Raw genomic sequence first — 16,693 nt, 5'->3', positions numbered from 1 at the left:
AGGCTTACCTTTTGGGCATATTCATCACAGGTTGGTCCCACTGGAACTACCATTACCTGGCGAGGGGACAGCCAAAAGGGCCTTTGAAAGAGAATAAAAATACTCAGTATGGATGTGGGCACATTCACTAAACAGGGACAGCATATTTCTTAGTCTACTCTTATCTTTTCCTGGAACATGTAAGGACTACTTTTAAAACTTGGCTTAGAAAACCCCAAAATGAAAAAACCTGTCCAATAAAGATTAAGGCAAGGAGATGCAGGAGAAGAAAACTAACCCTACATAAGGAAAGTCTGTAACTACGATTTGTCTTGCTAAGCAGATAGCAAAACCAGTTGAGGATAGGACTACGCCTCATACTTTAATACATCACAAAACACTGTGAGAGGGGGTAACAAATTATTTAATAACTGCATGTAGTGATTAATTGTTCGAGTATTTTATTACTTATTCTTCATGGGGACACAGTGTCCTCAGTTTATTCAAAATCCATTTTGCACCACTCAGCAAATTGTAACTGATAATAACTGGTTATGGCACTTGGTAAAAATGAGAGTTTTCACTACTTATTAAAAAATAAGCCCATCCAATTCTCCTTTTGAAGCAATTCAAGTGTCAAATGCTTCTGATGCTGCAAACATCAGGCTAATGATTCTCTCCATCATTCCTCTATTTTCAGTTGTTCTGTTCTATCAGGCAAACATCAGGCAAAAGGCTAAAGTAGGCACTAAATTCTACCCTAATCATGGACTTTTCCCCACCTACAACAAGTTTAGCAGAGCAATTAGCTGAGGACTCCCTTAATTCTTGAAGTACCTTATAGAGCATGTGTCTCACATTTTATCTGACTTTGAAAAATCTAAAGAGATAATTTTATATCATTGACCAGTATGAAAAACTGTTCTAATTTCTGAAGTAACCAAGTTCAAATAAAACTGAAATGACAGTAATGTAAGATTAAACCAATGTACATCATTCTACAAAAGTTTTAAATCAATATGATTAATATGGAAGGCTCTACACATGGGTGCTTTTATAACCCTGTGCTGCTTTCAAATGCATTGTGGGTCCAGAAAAAAACTGCTTAAGAAGTAAGATTAAAGTTATGTGGCCATGTATCTTGCCAACAAAAACGTAACCTCATAGAAATGAATCACAAAATGTTGATCAGTTTGGCATCTGTTTTAAAAAACGCTTGGCTTTTAAAAGATGTCAAAATACTTGCTTGTTATGATTAGCAAGGCTAAATGAAAAAAGCCATAAGCCTCCTCATTTATCTACGTAAAACCCAGCAAAGCCATCTAAATCCCAAAACAAAGTTACCAGAAAAGCATCCAAAACAGTAAGTATACTTCTTAACAGAATACTAATTCCTAATTAGAAAGTATTACACAACATTCAAACAAACCAAGTTCTGGAATTAATTACTACTAGCATAAAAAGTTTGTGTTTAGATTATGATTCCTTATTTTTTAGTGAACACTTGTCATTAGTTAGAAGCAACTGACTGCAATCATTCTCCCTTTCCATCTGATAATTAAATCAAAAAGTAGACATTTCTTGTAGCCAATTTATACTAATCAGAAAAAAAAAAAAAAAGACAAAAATTACCATTTGCCCCCATAGTTTTCCGTGAGGATAGCAATCATTCTTTCCACTGACCCCAAGATGGCTCGATGAACAATCACTGGCCTTTTCTTATCATCACCATCGTGGCTACAAAGAAAAAGAATTTGTTTTGCCTTATCATATATATATATTTTCCCCTATATATCCCTGGAGAATATTCAGAGCAGACACCAGAAACTCACCTTACATAAGTAAGATTAAACCTGATGGGCAACTGAAAATCCAGCTGGATGGTCGCACACTGGTGGTAACGCCCAATCGCATCTTTAATCTGTATGTCAATCTAAGAGGCAAAGACTGGGTTATTATAAAATGCCAGTGATACTAACGTGGAGTTCAATAGTTGGATTAGGGCTGATTTTTCTTTTTCCCAACTTCTTTTGAAGCCATATCTTCTTCATCCACAAGAGAAAATCATATTATCCAAATACACTTCAGTGCTCACCTTTGGACCATAGAAAGCTCCGTCTCCAGAGTTTAACTCCCACTTTTCACCAAATTCATTCAGACTGTTTTCAAGTTGCTGAGGATAAAGCAAATTTTTTTTTTAATCGCAATTTCCCTTCTTCCAGCCTAATTTGAGACTAAAAATACAGTAATTACTTTCATAGATCAATATTCTCTGCTTTAGAATTTTGTCCACCTGAACATATGCTCACATCAACCCCTTTTTAAAGCTTATAGCTTGATAACTGAAAAAAGCCATTAAATTCAACCATTCCTAAAATACACAAAGAAAAAAACTAGCTTACTCAATCCTAGGAACCATTTCCAATTTCCTTTTATCCATTTAAAGAGGCTTGGCTTTCTTACATCTCGGAACAAGCCAATTTCAAACAGTATTCAAAAGCATGCTTAAAAATACCACTTACTTTCTCAGCTTGGTCCCATACTTCAATATCTCCAAGGAATTTTTCCGGGCGAGTAGAAAGGTTCAGTTTAAAAGAAAATCCAAATACGCTATATACCGTACGTAGAAAATCCAAACAACCTTTTATTTCATCTTCAATCTTTAAAATAAAAAAAAAAGAAAAAAGAAACAGTAGTTATTTTCCTTGAGTTTCTTGACACTTCTTTCAAAATATTTTATTCCCCAGGGTCTCATACCTGCTCCATGGCACAGAATATGTGAGCATCATCCTGCTGGAATCTTCGTACCCGGGTGAGTCCTGTGAGTGCTCCAGACAGCTCATTTCTATGAAGTACCCCAAAATCAGCCAGCCGCAGAGGCAGTTCTCGCCAGGACCTTGGCCGATGATCAAACATAAGGCTGAAGAGAAAAAGAAAAGTCCACGGACACTTAAGAATAAAACTGCTTGTGTAATGTTATATTTAATTATATGAAATGTTGTCAAACAGCCACTGATTCTAGCTGTCCATCCAAGCAACATTTCTCAAATTCTGGGCTTCATACAGCAGTAAAAGCATCTGCATGAATAAAATAGCAAATAAGTTATAATTCAATGAACCACAGTGAAGAATAAAAAATGTATTCCAACAACTGAAGAATCTGGGAAAATTAAGAAGGAACTTAGTTGATTTCCTGGCCTATAATACAGCTTCTTCACAAAGATTCTTCTCTCACCTCCTCTGCCCTCCATGCCTGGCTAATAGTTGCTGCGGACACTGAGTTACCTGTATCCACAGCTCTCCTGTGTCTTCCCTTAAGCTGTTCTTCACCCAGCTTTCAAAGATAGAAAGCAGAGCGGCCTCATGACAAGGAACATTTTCCAAGAATGCTGAGTCATTAGCAGGTTTTGACAGAACAAGTTTCTTTAAAAACAACAACACACTAGATAATTTGTTACACCCCCATATTCCATCTTCCTCTTTTATATTCTGCCTTGGTCACTGCTGTGATCCCAGTACCATTACTGAATGCCCATAGATCTGGAGATCTGGTGGGACACAGTGGCTCATGCCTGTAATCCCAGAGCTTTGGGAAGCCAAGGTGGAAGGATAGCTTGAGGCCAGGAGTTTGAGACCAGGCTGAGCAACATAGCAAGACCTCATCTCTACAGAAATAAAATTTTAAAAATCAGTTGTGCATGGTGGCATATGCCTGCAGTCCCAGCACTCCAGTTGGAAGACCTCTTAAAAAAAAAAAAAATAGATCTGGGGATCTAATGAGGCGGCCGGGCGCGGTGGCTCAAGCCTGTAATCCCAGCACTTTGGGAGGCCGAGACGGGCGGATCACGAGGTCAGGAGTTCGAGACCATCCTGGCTAACACGGTGAAACCCCGTCTCTACTAAAAAATACAAAAAACTAGCCGGGCGAGGTGGCGGGCGCCTGTAGTCCCGGCTACTCGGGAGGCTGAGGCAGGAGAATGGCGTAAAAACCCGGGAGGCAGACCTTGCAGTGAACTGAGATCCGGCCACTGCACTCCAGCCTGGGCAACACAGCGAGACTCCGTCTCAAAAAAAAAAAAAAAAAAAATAGATCTGGGGATCTAATGAGGCACAGAAGATGTAATACAACAATGATGTTGCTTTTAAATGCTCTTCTGATCACATAATTTGTTTTTAATGAAAATGTTGTTAAAGGAGAGAAGAACCCAGGATGAATTGTAGCATGTGAAAATCTTCAGTAGAAATTCAAAGCTGCCAATTACCAGTGCCCTGGGCAGTTCATGGGTTTCAAAGCAAACAGCTCCTTCTCCACCTCAAAGGAGAACATGTTCTCGCTGTAGTGCTGCCAGTGACCCGAGGTCATCCAGAGTCGGCTGTTGAAAATGTTTGGGGTGACTACCTCCTGGAATCCTCTTTTCCTATATTCACTCTGATAGAAAATAAACAGAAACATGTGTAGGCAAATAAATGCTCATACTTCAAGTGGGAGTAAAAACTTAAAAGAGAGATTTTATACTCTCTCATGAGAAAGATGCACACATGCCATGATTGAGAAATCTCACTTCTAAGTATATACCGAAGAGAAAACTCTTGGCACATGTACATAAGGAGGCTTATAAAAGCAATGCTACTGCAGCATGGCTGATAATAAGGGACAATTATACATCAGTGTCCATCAGAAAAGGGTTGAGCACATTGTGGTAGTTACATAACAAAATAACATGTAGCACGTGAAAATAAACTGGATTTGTATGTCTCTAAAAATAAATCACAAGGCAGTCTGATACACAATGAGGCTTCCTATATGTAACACATAAATACATAAATAATTTAAGGGTACACATACACAGGCTAGATGTAAATAACATGGACAAAAAGAATCCATGCCAACTTCAAAACAGTAGTTTCTTCTACAAAGCTGGTATATGGTATACCAGTATATGGGTATATATAGCAGTATATGGAGGTATATGGATCAAAACTGGGTCCTAATGAGAGGCTTTTTAAACAACTATTTTTTTTTTAATATCGTGAACAAAAAAAAGCAAATATAGTTCAAAATGAATCTTTGTTAAATTTGGGTAGTAAGTACACAAGATATTGGATATACTATTCTCTATAAAGTTATACTTGAAACATTTCATAATTTACAAAGAAAAAAAGCAATGTAAAAACCGTTTTTTCAAAGAAAATAGAAATCAATGATCAAAGTCAAAGAGGGCACAGAGCTCCTGTGTCAAGGACCACGGGTGCCCCTTCAAGCTCACCAGCTTCCATATGCATATGAGCAAAATCAACTACTAGGGATGATTTATGAGGCCACAGACTTCTACTTTTACTGTTTTATATATTTCTTCTCAAATAGAGATTATCTTCCTTTTTAGTAGACCTTATTTAATAAAAATGATCATATACCCTAAATCTAAAGAAGAAAGCAATAAATATGACTTACCCTAATGAATTCAATAAGTGCATTATAAATGTAGGCTCCCTTTGGCAGAAAAAAGCAACTTCCAGGGCTGAGCTCATGGAAGAAATATAGTTCTTGGTCCTGGGTAAAAGAAAAGCAAAAGAATATTTATGTATGTCATGTATATGTGTGTGTATATATACATGAATTTCAGTGTTCTTGAGCTCAGAATATGGTCATGATGTCCCATATTTCAATCAGTGCCAACCCTGAATCAAAGAAACCATGTCAGTGTTTCTGGTGGTACAGAATTGCAGCTGATCTACAATTTGGCAGACGTGTAACACATGCCCTGCTTGTTATATTCCTCAATCCAGTCAAGTTTCCCCAACAGTGGCAGGGAGGAAGGGTCCCTCAGTTCTCTATCCACTGCAGTACCTCTTATGGTTCTTAATTCCTTAAAGCTCCAAGATCTGAAAGTTTTTTCATTTTATTTATTTATTTTCTTAATAGGAGTGTCAGGAAGGAGACTGGGATAATGAAATAGATGATGGTAAAGTTGGCTGACTTTGGGTCACGGTGAAAGAAACACACCCTCCTACCTCCTTGCCCAACATCCCCCTCACCAAGTGCCCAAAAGCCCTCAGGGAAGGGCCCACCAATCGTTGCTGGCTGCCTCATGGCTGGAATGTCAGGTAGTCAGGGGTGCAAGGCACTGGCTGCTAGCTTCAGCTCAAGCTTCATAACCTAACAGCCAAGGACTCCTGGCACAGAGTGCCTATTTTAGGGAGGAATGTTTTATCTAGCCTAACTTCCAGTTTAGAGGACATTCAGCAGTAACAGAGATAATGGGTAGAGGAAATGACAGCACAGGATCTATGTGTGACACGCTGTGTTACCTTGGGCAACAAGTAGGTTAATCTTTGTGGGACTCTGTTTCCACATTTTAAATGAGTCAGTGAGACTAGATGGTTTCCAAAGTCTAGTTCTCCCAGCTCTACGAGAAGCTGTTATACTTCTTTTACAGAAAACTGTAGATCATCAGCGTTTGTTCTGAATAAAAGTAGTTCAAATGCATTTTTGTGTGGTACTGAGCGCACTCCAGGCAGATAATGTGGACAATCAGCAAGTATTTATAGTTCGTACAGGACATAGCACCAGTTACTAAAAAGCTACAGCATCTCTTCAAAACAAAATTCCTAGTACTTCATACAGCTAAATTTCAAACTTCAAATGAAGTTCAAAAAAACTCAGTCTAGACACATCATTGTTCTTGAACATACCCTGCCAATTTTCCTATGATCTCGGTTTTTAGCTTCCTCTTGGAACTTCTCCCACTCTTTCAACATTTTAGGATCTGGGAATGAAATGCCATAAATTCTCTGGAGAGTCTCCATATCTGCTTTGCCTTCCCAGTATGTGGAAGAATTCTGAAAACAAGGATTAACCATGAAACAACATTCAAATTTGTAAACATCTCACTTATTTTAACTCCCAATTGCTTTGAGGCCTTGTTAGAGTAGTTACTCATTCTGCAGCACAAAGTTGGCTGTTTACTTCCCTCGAAAATGCCCCTCCCCCAATCTGCAGGTGGGTGCAGTGGCTCACGCCTATAATCCCAGCACTCTGTGAAGCAGAGGCAGGAGGATCGCTTGAGCCCAGGTGTTCGAGACCAGCCTCGGCAACACAGGGAGACCCTGTTCTTTACAAAAAAAAAAAAAAGGAAAATTACCCAGGCATGGTGGTATGCGCTTATGGTCGCAGCTACTCAGGAGGCTGAGGCGGGAGGACCGCTTGAGCCTGGAGTGCAGTGGCACAATCTCCGCTCACTGCAACCTCATTTCCCAGGCTCAAGTGGTCCTCTATGCTGTCTTTTTGGGGTAACACAGTGAGACCCATTCTACACCCCAACACCCACAAAACTGCCCACCCCTCAATACTTAACCACAATTCCACAAACATTACTTTGCCTGCAAAGGCATTTCTCACAAAATGATTGAGCAAAAATAGAAATGAGCCAATAAAAAAAATCTTGAAATGACTCAATTATTCTCTTGATTTAAAGTGCATTTTAATAACCTCCACAAAATGTTTATGAAATAGTATAAAACTGGGTTCTGTTAAAAAGAACAACTTGGGAAATTATTAATTTAGACATACAAAGGGCAAAAGCACATACTCCTAGTGAGTCTCAAAGCTTTTATAGAGCCAGGATGGCCCATGCTGTATGATTTTGTAAAACCTGGGCTTGCTCTGGTAATGACAGCAAGTCAGTCACCCCTTGAGGGATTTCAATTATAAAAACCTGATGGCATACAGCTCCCAGTTAATAGACAGCATGAGAAAACATCGTTTCATGTGCAGCAGAAAATGGTAAAGAGAAATCAGTGAAAGTTTAAACACATATCTATTCTAGACAGATACACTCACATAGTCTTTAAAGTTACATTGCTTACTTTGTGTATTTTTAAAGCCTTAATTTTGCCCGTGTGTCTGACATGAGGACCCCGGCAGAGATCTATCAAAGGGCCACACCTAAACATAAAATGAAAGGAGTTTTAACAAACACAAAATGACATACATACCAGATACATTTAATGACATCTAACATTCTCACCTATAGACTGTGGTAGTTGGAGTATTCACCTTTTCATTCAATATCCGACATTTGAACTTGTTGTACTGAAAACAGGAAAAATTATTCTTTTAAAAGACTGTCCTTTAATTTTTACTTCTAAGTACTATAGGTAAAATGTAGCACTGTATGAATATAAATGTTGATATTTCATGTTTTAAAAACGTGTTGAAGGAATGGTTTGCTAGGGAAAAAAGTGAAATAAAAATAATAAGAATACTTAATGTTTTCTAAAGAACCAAATACGCTTCAGCTTAGTACACTGAACTCCAGTGCTGTCACTTCAACTAACATGAATAAATGATATTAACGGTGGGGGCCACACATTATGGTTCAATTTACCTTAAACATTGCCAGTAAAGTTTCTTTCTTAACTTCCAGTCTTTCAAAAGCTTGTTTTTCTTTAATGATTTTCTTACATAAAGACTCCAGAGAAGAGAAATCATTGCTAGACACACCCCTGAAGGAGAAGAAAGTATAATCTTTTCATTCCATTTGAATCACACCATGGCTTCAAAAAATGTTTATTTGGAAAAAATATTTGGAATACTTCAAGGGTTTTAATATCAAAAAATTAGACTATTGCATCATATCTTAGAATTCTAAACAAAACATTTTTCATAAGTAATTTTTACATTTTATATTTTCAGTGGCTTCTACCTTGGTCATCCATGGAGACCTTTCTCACTAGTGACCCCTTCCCACAACTCTATCACCAGGTTTTAAAGGAGAGGGGAGGACCAGTCTCCCTGAATTTCCCAAAACACCTTAGGACTCTACCTCCATCAATCTATAACAGAGGTCTCATTATTACTTCAAGGAAATTGCAACATTTCAAGTACTCATAATGGGCATATGTGATGAAGAAGCAGCGAGAGCTATAACATTTCTCCTTTACTGAGAACTCTAAAAATAACTTATGGATCCATAGTCACTGACTTCAGTTTTCTTTATCTAGTTGACAGCTTACCCTTCCTCGAGGTACATGTCATAATAGAATCCATTTTCTATTGGCGGTCCATAACACAAACATCCACCATAGACTCTTTCCATGGCTTCACCCATTATGTGAGCACTGGAGTGCCAATACACCTGAAAATTTAAAGACAAATGGCATGGTCTGAGTCTTGGCATACAAGTTGTCAATTAATGTGATTGTCTGAAAGAGACATAATATTTATTACAAGTAAACCCAATATATAAAATCCTAAATTTCTAAATCTATAAACTACTGTGTGTTTCTATCCATAGCCAAAGTAATTCAAAAGGCTTCCAATTACTAAAGTGTATTTTTATTTTGGAAATCATCTGGTTTAGCTGTTTTCAAACAAATGAAACTAAACTTGCCATCACTAATTAAATAGCATTGATTTTGCTCTCTGAAAACAACTGCTCTCACAACGTGACTATCTCATTGACTGCAATGGCCCAGGTTCTAATGAGTCAATGTGCCCACAGCACCATGTCTCAGACACTGTGATCTGGTCTTTAGCTGGCTATGGAACATCACTTAGAAATTATATGTTGTTATTGGCCCAAAACAAAGGTGGTACAACCCGACCCCACAACACAACGACAAAACATGAGGACAAACATCTGTACACTGAAACCAAATGGCAGTACTTGGTTTTAAAGTAATCACTGGGATGAGTCAGAATACACCCAAAGCAATGTTTTCAAGATTTAGTATTAAGGTACCAAAGTGACATTAAACAATTCTCATAAGAAACTTGAGGACTCCAAAATACATTTGAAAACCACTAATCCACATACATAAGTGAACAATCATCACTAAAACAAAATACTTTGTTTCCCCTTATATGATACACAGCCATGAAGAATTAAAAAGAAAATCTTGTCATCAAATGCAGGTTGACTTTTATAGTGTTATCCAGCAGATTTGCATCTTAAGACGAAAAAGATACAGAAAAAAATACAGAAATTGTCCAATAAAGGGAGTGCTTTGAAGTAAGGTTCAAATTTATTTGTCAAATGTATGTATCTTGCTAAAATGTTCATAGCTTAGAGGCCAGGCGCAGTGGCTCACACCTATAATCCCAGCACTTTGGGAGGCTGAGGTGGGTAGATCACTTGAGGTCAGGAGTTCGAGACCAGCCTGGCCAACATGGCAAAACCCCATCTTTAGTAAAAATACAAAAATTAGCCAAGCGTGGTAGTATGCTCCTATAATCCCAGCTACTCGGGAGGCTGAGGCAGGAGAATCGCTTGAACCTGGGCGGCAGAGGTTGCAGTGAGCTGAGAGCGCACCACTGCACTCCAGTCTGGGCGACAGAGCGAGACTCAATCATTTAAAAAAAAAAAATTAAAATTAAATAAAATAGTGTTCACAGTTTAGAAAACAATTTTTACTTGTTTAATCAATGTTTAACAAAATTCCCAAAACATTTTCCCTATTGAAGTGTCTAGTAATGAAAAGACTTATTCAGCTTCACCTCTTTATTTTCTAAGGCAAGCACTTTTATTCTGTTCCCTAAATGAAGGACAAAATGAAGATTTCAAATATGACAATGAGACAACAATAACTGTTTGCCACCCAATCGCAGCAGGACTGAACTGATGCAAACATGAATCTGCATCCTAAAATTCAATGAATACTAAATCAGCTACTTACTGCCTGAGCCTCCTCATCCTCAAACTTGAGAAGCTCCAAGGTACAATCTTCTTCCAGAGGGCGGTCCAGGTCCCACACAACATTATTTACTTTAGCAATAACGGTGTTGTCGGCCAGGCCTTGACTTAAAAGAAAAAAAATGTCCATACATATATAAGAACACAAGAATCTAATTTGAAAACAGGAAAATAAACACTATTTTTATTATGTACTGATTCTTTTATTGATGTATCTCTATTTTTCTGAAATATAACAATAAAAACAACAAACTCCAAAAATGTACCTAAGAATGTAACTGGAAGATCCTGAAAATGCAGAACATTATCATTTGACAGTGAATGCCTCCTGTTTAAGCAGATATGGCAACTCTGATAAATAAGCACGATCAATTGCCAATGGTTTGATTAATCTTAATTTCTCCAATAAATAAGTTTTTTTTTTTTTTTTAAATTGTTTAGAGACAGGGTCTTACTATGTTTCCCAGGCTGGCCTCCTGGCCTCAAGCAATCCTCCAACATCAGCCTCCAGAGTAGCTGGGACAACTGGCACAAGTCACCACACCCAGCTTTCTCTTAATACACCCACCTTTCTCTTTCTACAAAGGTAAGCTATTTAGACTCCAAAGGTGGGGGGGCGGGGGAAAGGCCTACTAAATAACTTCTCTGTTCCTCTTCTTGCTTAAAATGTACACCGGTTCCTTACTTTGACAGACAATGCTAACCTCAGAATAAATTCTGCAAATGCCTAAGATGATAATATTTATAATATAGAGGTAAAATGAAAGACTATTTAATAAAACTTTTCATAATGTGAGTAAAAATATTACACACCCAATATACAATATCAAACATAAACTATCAAGTGATGAAATATCAGAGCACACAGAGTGTAAAAGCCACAGGAGTTCTGAGGAGGCAAAGCAGCACAGGACAGAGTCATCTGGAAAGGCTTTGAGGATAAAGCACTCACAGGAAGAAAGCTGGGGGGCCATGGCATTCCAGATGAGGGAATGGCCACAGACACAAGCAGAGGTGCAAGTGAAGAAAGATTTATGCAGGAAGCTGTGTGACTAGAGCAGAGTTGAGTAAGGTGAGCCAGATTATACATCTAAATGCACAGCTAGAGAAATAATAGTCTATAACAGCCTGGACATCTCAACGAAGGTAAGCAACATTCTACGCTGTGAAGAAAAAGTATACACCTTTTACACTGTAAATCTCAAAGAAACCTACCACTAGAAGGCTTTAAGCTAGCTGGGCTTGCTGTGTTGGTGGTTCTCTATGTGTAAAGGTTTACAACCAATTGTACACAACTTCTCCCATGTAAGGATCAAGAAAGAAGAACCAAACAGAAGGTAAACAACAAACTCCTTTCTCTTTTCAATGCTCCTACTAACTTTACCATGGGTTATAGACAATGTTTTCTTTCCTCCTGAGATCAGATGGAGCCAGTAACATAAATACATGCATTTCACAAAACATAACATGAATTTGGCAGACAGAAATATATTTCATCATATTGGTATAAAATAGTTTTCAGGAGATTAAAGAACTGATAAAAAGGTTACTCATATTCTCTAGATTCTTTGGGAAGAACATGACTTATATCTTACGATCCAAAATGGAGCCCCAAGATTCTAAGAATAGAGTTACTTTGAAAATGTAGATTACACATGGGGCCATACTGGATCATGTCAATTTTTCAAAGAAGGGTAAAATAATCTGTAAGATTTGCAACAAAATGGCCGGGTGCGGTGGCTCATGCCTGTAATCCCAGCAATTTGCGAGGCCGAGGCGGGCAGATCACGAGGTCAGGAGATTGAGACGGGGTCAGGCGAAACCCCGTCTCTACTAAAAATACAAAAAATTAGCCGGGCGTGGTGGCAGGTGCCTGCAGTCCAAGTTACTTGGGAGGCTGAGGCAGGAGAATGGCATGAACCCAGGAGACGGAGCTTGCAGTGAGCCGAGATTGTGCCACTGCACTCCGGCCTGGGAGACAGAGCAAGATTCCGTCTCAAAAAAAAAAAAAAAAGATTTATAAAAAAACAAAACTTCAAAGAAAAACCTTTTGACACAAATGGAACATGTCTTTTTTGTCCTTCCCTTTCATATTCACCACTAATTATCTGAATCTTTAAATAGCCTGTTATCAATGTTATAATTTTTCACAGAACAAAAAGTTATTCTAGACTTTTGTAAAAATTTCCTAAGGTATTCTCAGTGCAGATCAGTGACAACTCCAGAGCTAAAGCCCATCAATGTTTTACGTAATTCAACCTTCTTTTCTTTCCGTCCACGACGGAGTCTCGCTCTGTCACCAAGGCTGGAGTACAGTGGCTTAATCTCCACTCACTGCAACCTCCACCTCCCCGGTTCAAGCTATCCTCCCACCTCAGCCTCCAAGTAGTTGGAACTACAGGTGTGTGCCACCACGCCTGGCTAATTTTTGTATTTTTAGTAGAGACAGGGTTTCACCATGTTGGCCAGGCTGGTCTTGAACTCCCGACCTCAGGTGATCTGCCTGCCTTGGCCTCCCAAAGTGCTGGGATTACAGCTGTGAGCCAATGTGCCCAGCTATGTAATTCAACTTAGAATTTTATAGTTCTTGAAAAATATTTTTCAACTGAAGACTTGATAAATTACAACATAATCTAGATAAACGTTGTAGAAGGTAGGGGAAAAGGTTCCCAGACTAACAGAAGCCCAAATTTTAATGACACAGCTACAATCTCATTGTGTGACAACAGAAGAATCTTTTAATCAACCTGACCTTCCAAATTATCTCTAAAATGAAAGGTTTAACTGATACTTGAAGGTCTATCCAGTTCTCTGTGCTCTCACATAGAAACTTGCATGGTATCACAATTGTTTACTTCCTTTGGAGTACGGTAGAAGTACTTGTAGGTAGAAGCCCTTCTCAAATGAATGGAAATACTCTGTTCACTTTGTAAAAAGTACTAACCAATGTCTGTGGTACAGTAGAGGCTCATGGCTCATAGGCCTAACTGGTTCTGCTTCTACTAGTTGTATAATAGGCTTACCAAGAATCAGCCACGCTGGTTCCCCAAACTGTTTTTGTGCTTGTTCTTTTACGTGTTTGGTTCAACAATACAAAACTGATGACAATCAACCATATGATAATTCATGTGGTGAGATCAAAGGGTTCATTTCAATACATAACAATTATAAATAAACTTAAAAATACATAATTATAAAATAATACAATGAGGGAATTATGGTTTCTATGAAAACCAAGTTGAATGTTTGAAAAGGCTTGATAAATCCAAGTCACACACACAAAAATATTGTCAAGTTAGGTGTGACTCTACAACTACATGAAAATCTGCAAGGATTCTGCGCTCAGACCACTTCTCAAATGTGTTAAGATAATGTAAGAACTCTAATTAGCACTCGCTATCCCCCAAAGCTTTGCCATACATATATATATTCACTGTTTTACGTATGTATATAAAGTTAGCAAATACATATACAGTCACATATTTAAAGTTGAAGTGTTTAAGACCAAGATTGGCAAGCTTTTTCTGTAAAAGGCCACACAAATATTTTACACTTTGCAGGCCAAACATGGTTTCTGCTGCATATTCTTTTTAGTTGTTTTATTTTTTCCAACTATTAAAACATGTAAGAATCATTTTTATTTTTGGCTTTTAGGACGTACACAAACAGGTTATGACCATAGTTTCCCAATATCTGGCTTAAGACATATATATATATATATATGTTTTACCAATTATTATTTTGATAAACTGACCAATTACTGATCCCAATCATATCAGATTAAGAAAACTTCTCTCCTATTACAAAACATTCATCTAATTCTCAGTTAATTGAAATAACTTCTTCCCACCCCAATAAAAGTTTTAAGACTAGGAATAGTCCTTCGTTGAATTTATAAAAACAGCACACTTTTTTCATGTGTCATATAAAGTTTCTTAACCTTTCCATGTCAGATTATCTAGCTCATTTTTAACTTCAAAACCAAGGCATTTAAGTCAAAATAGGTAAACACTGTTTACTCGGTTTTGTAACATTTATAATCATAGTAAGACTAAAAATATATAAAGCCCCGTAAGACCAAAGTGAACTCTTTCAGAAATTAACTTTCAATTTTGACTACATAGCTCTGTATCATTTTGATTTTTAAAAAATCCCAAGTAGGCCAAATTAAACAGATTAAAAACACTGAATAGCAACATAAAAATATTATAAGAATAAAACATGGCAGGATAATAAAATGAAGTTTAGTTAGGCCACAAACTATAGAATGTCATGATGGGTGTAGCTTATACCTAATTCCACAGGCAATTTGATATGGTGTAGTTTTCCAAGATTCCGCATCAACCTGTTTACCATCAGGCAAAGTGACTTTAATTGGCTTGCTATCTTTTTCTGCTTTTTCTGCCAGAAGGGAATCATGTTCTGCTTTTAGTATATTATACATCTCAAGACGTGTGTAAATATATTCAGGCCAAGGATTCAACTGTAAGACAACAAATCAGGAAATAAACAATCAGTAAATATTGCTTTCCTATTTAGAAATGGGAAAGAAATAGTAAAAACAATACAGAAACCCACGACTATTGATTCAATGTAGTAAATAAACACACTGCCAAAATCACCGGCATTACCTCAATTTGTTCCTAAATGAAGGTAAAAGAAGGAATTAAATGCCCTATTCTTGTTCTTTTTTGTTTTTTTGTTTTTTTCAGACAGTCTCGATCTTGTCCCCCAGGCTGGAATGCAATGGCGTGATCTTGGCTCACTGCAACTTCCGCCTGCTGGGTTCAAGCGATTCTCCTGCCTCAGCCTCCCGAGTAGCTGGAATTATAGGAGTAGCTGGGATTATAGGAGTGCACTACCACGCCCAGCTAATTTTTGTATTTTTAGTAGAGACGGGGTTTCACCATGTTGGCCAGGCTGGTCTCGAACTCGTGACCTCAGGTGATCTGCCCGCCTCGGCCTCCCAAAGTGCTCGGATTACAGGCGTGAGCCGCCACGCCAGCCTAAATGCCCTAGTGTTATGCTGAATTGACAATTACCATTTTGCTATTATTTTACAGCAAGTGGTCTTTTCTCTTTTAAGATGCCTTCTTAAGATCTTTTCTAACAAAATTATTTTACAAATAGAGCTATAAACAATACTGGAAATAAAAACAATAAACTGGCTTTTCCATTTTGTTTCAATCATATCCAGGTGATGGTCTGTGTGGCTGGTCGGCCTATATGTCCACTCACAACCAATCACAAATGTATTTGACTTAAGGTCTCCCCTTCAAGGAAAGTATTTACTGAATTCAAAGATGCCAAGATCACCCTGAAATATGTAATTAGCAAATATAATAAAACAGCATACTACTACTTTCTATAGTAGATAAAATTAACAAAAATATTTTATATACAACATCAATTTAGGTTTCTAAAAGTTTGGTAAAGAAAAAAAAAGAGACAGCAATCAAAGAGCTGACTTCCTCTACTGTCAGAGACTCTATAATTTATGGAACATTTCAAAAAGGCAATGAATCTGTGGTAACAAAACAGTCGAACTAACATCTACAGCATTTATCATCTTCAAATTACAAGAACATTAACACTGCATACAAAAGTGAAGAGGAGATTGCTTAATTTTGCCATGACTTTCTATCTTCAAATGAATTTCAATTTTTCAAATATAAAATGACTCACTACAATACAGATTTTTAACATTTGTTCAATGTTGATAATGCTATCAAAACATCTCCATATATGTCAACATACAATTTGAAAGGAGTACAAGCTAATATCTAATCCTTAAGAAAATGACCAGGCTCATTCCTGTAATCCCAGCACTTAGGGTGGCCAAGGCAGATGGATCACTTGAGGCCAGGAATTTGAGACCACCCTGGCCAACATGGTGAAATCCTATCTCTACTAAAAATACAAAAATTAGCCAGGTGTGGTGGCGCAACCTGTAGTCCCAGCTACTTGTGGGGCTGAGGCACAAGAATCACTTGAACCTGGGAGGTGGAGGTTGCAGTGAG

The 16,693-nt window shown here is 37.8% G+C and overlaps 1 protein-coding gene across 3 annotated transcripts in view; it reads right to left on the bottom strand.

The window, feature by feature from the left end:
• TARS1 (threonyl-tRNA synthetase 1) overlaps positions 1-16,693 on the bottom strand; it is a 1,036,507-nt gene that overhangs the window by 15,066 nt on the left and 1,004,748 nt on the right. For 2 of the 3 annotated variants that reach the window (XM_050793826.1, XM_050793827.1), the window contains exons 4-18: positions 14,966-15,156; positions 10,657-10,780; positions 8,995-9,116; positions 8,367-8,484; positions 8,007-8,071; positions 7,846-7,924; positions 6,673-6,819; positions 5,432-5,530; positions 4,242-4,408; positions 2,737-2,899; positions 2,502-2,639; positions 2,075-2,152; positions 1,812-1,912; positions 1,612-1,716; positions 9-81 (exon numbers count right to left, since the gene is read on the bottom strand). In XM_050793826.1, coding sequence (XP_050649783.1) covers positions 9-81; positions 1,612-1,716; positions 1,812-1,912; positions 2,075-2,152; positions 2,502-2,639; positions 2,737-2,899; positions 4,242-4,408; positions 5,432-5,530; positions 6,673-6,819; positions 7,846-7,924; positions 8,007-8,071; positions 8,367-8,484; positions 8,995-9,116; positions 10,657-10,780; positions 14,966-15,156 — 1,770 coding nt within the window. Of the gene's footprint in view, positions 1-8; positions 82-1,611; positions 1,717-1,811; positions 1,913-2,074; positions 2,153-2,501; positions 2,640-2,736; positions 2,900-4,241; positions 4,409-5,431; positions 5,531-6,672; positions 6,820-7,845; positions 7,925-8,006; positions 8,072-8,366; positions 8,485-8,994; positions 9,117-10,656; positions 10,781-11,621; positions 11,726-14,965; positions 15,157-16,693 lie in introns of all 3 variants that reach the window. The other variant, XM_050793828.1, reaches the window with a different exon arrangement.

The sequence above is a fragment of the Macaca thibetana genome, chromosome 6, assembly GCF_024542745.1.
Source record: "Macaca thibetana thibetana isolate TM-01 chromosome 6, ASM2454274v1, whole genome shotgun sequence".
In the NCBI taxonomy this organism is placed as follows: Eukaryota; Metazoa; Chordata; class Mammalia; order Primates; family Cercopithecidae; genus Macaca; species Macaca thibetana.
Note: the sequence above shows the minus strand (reverse complement) of the source record. Positions and strands in the feature narration are given on the sequence as shown.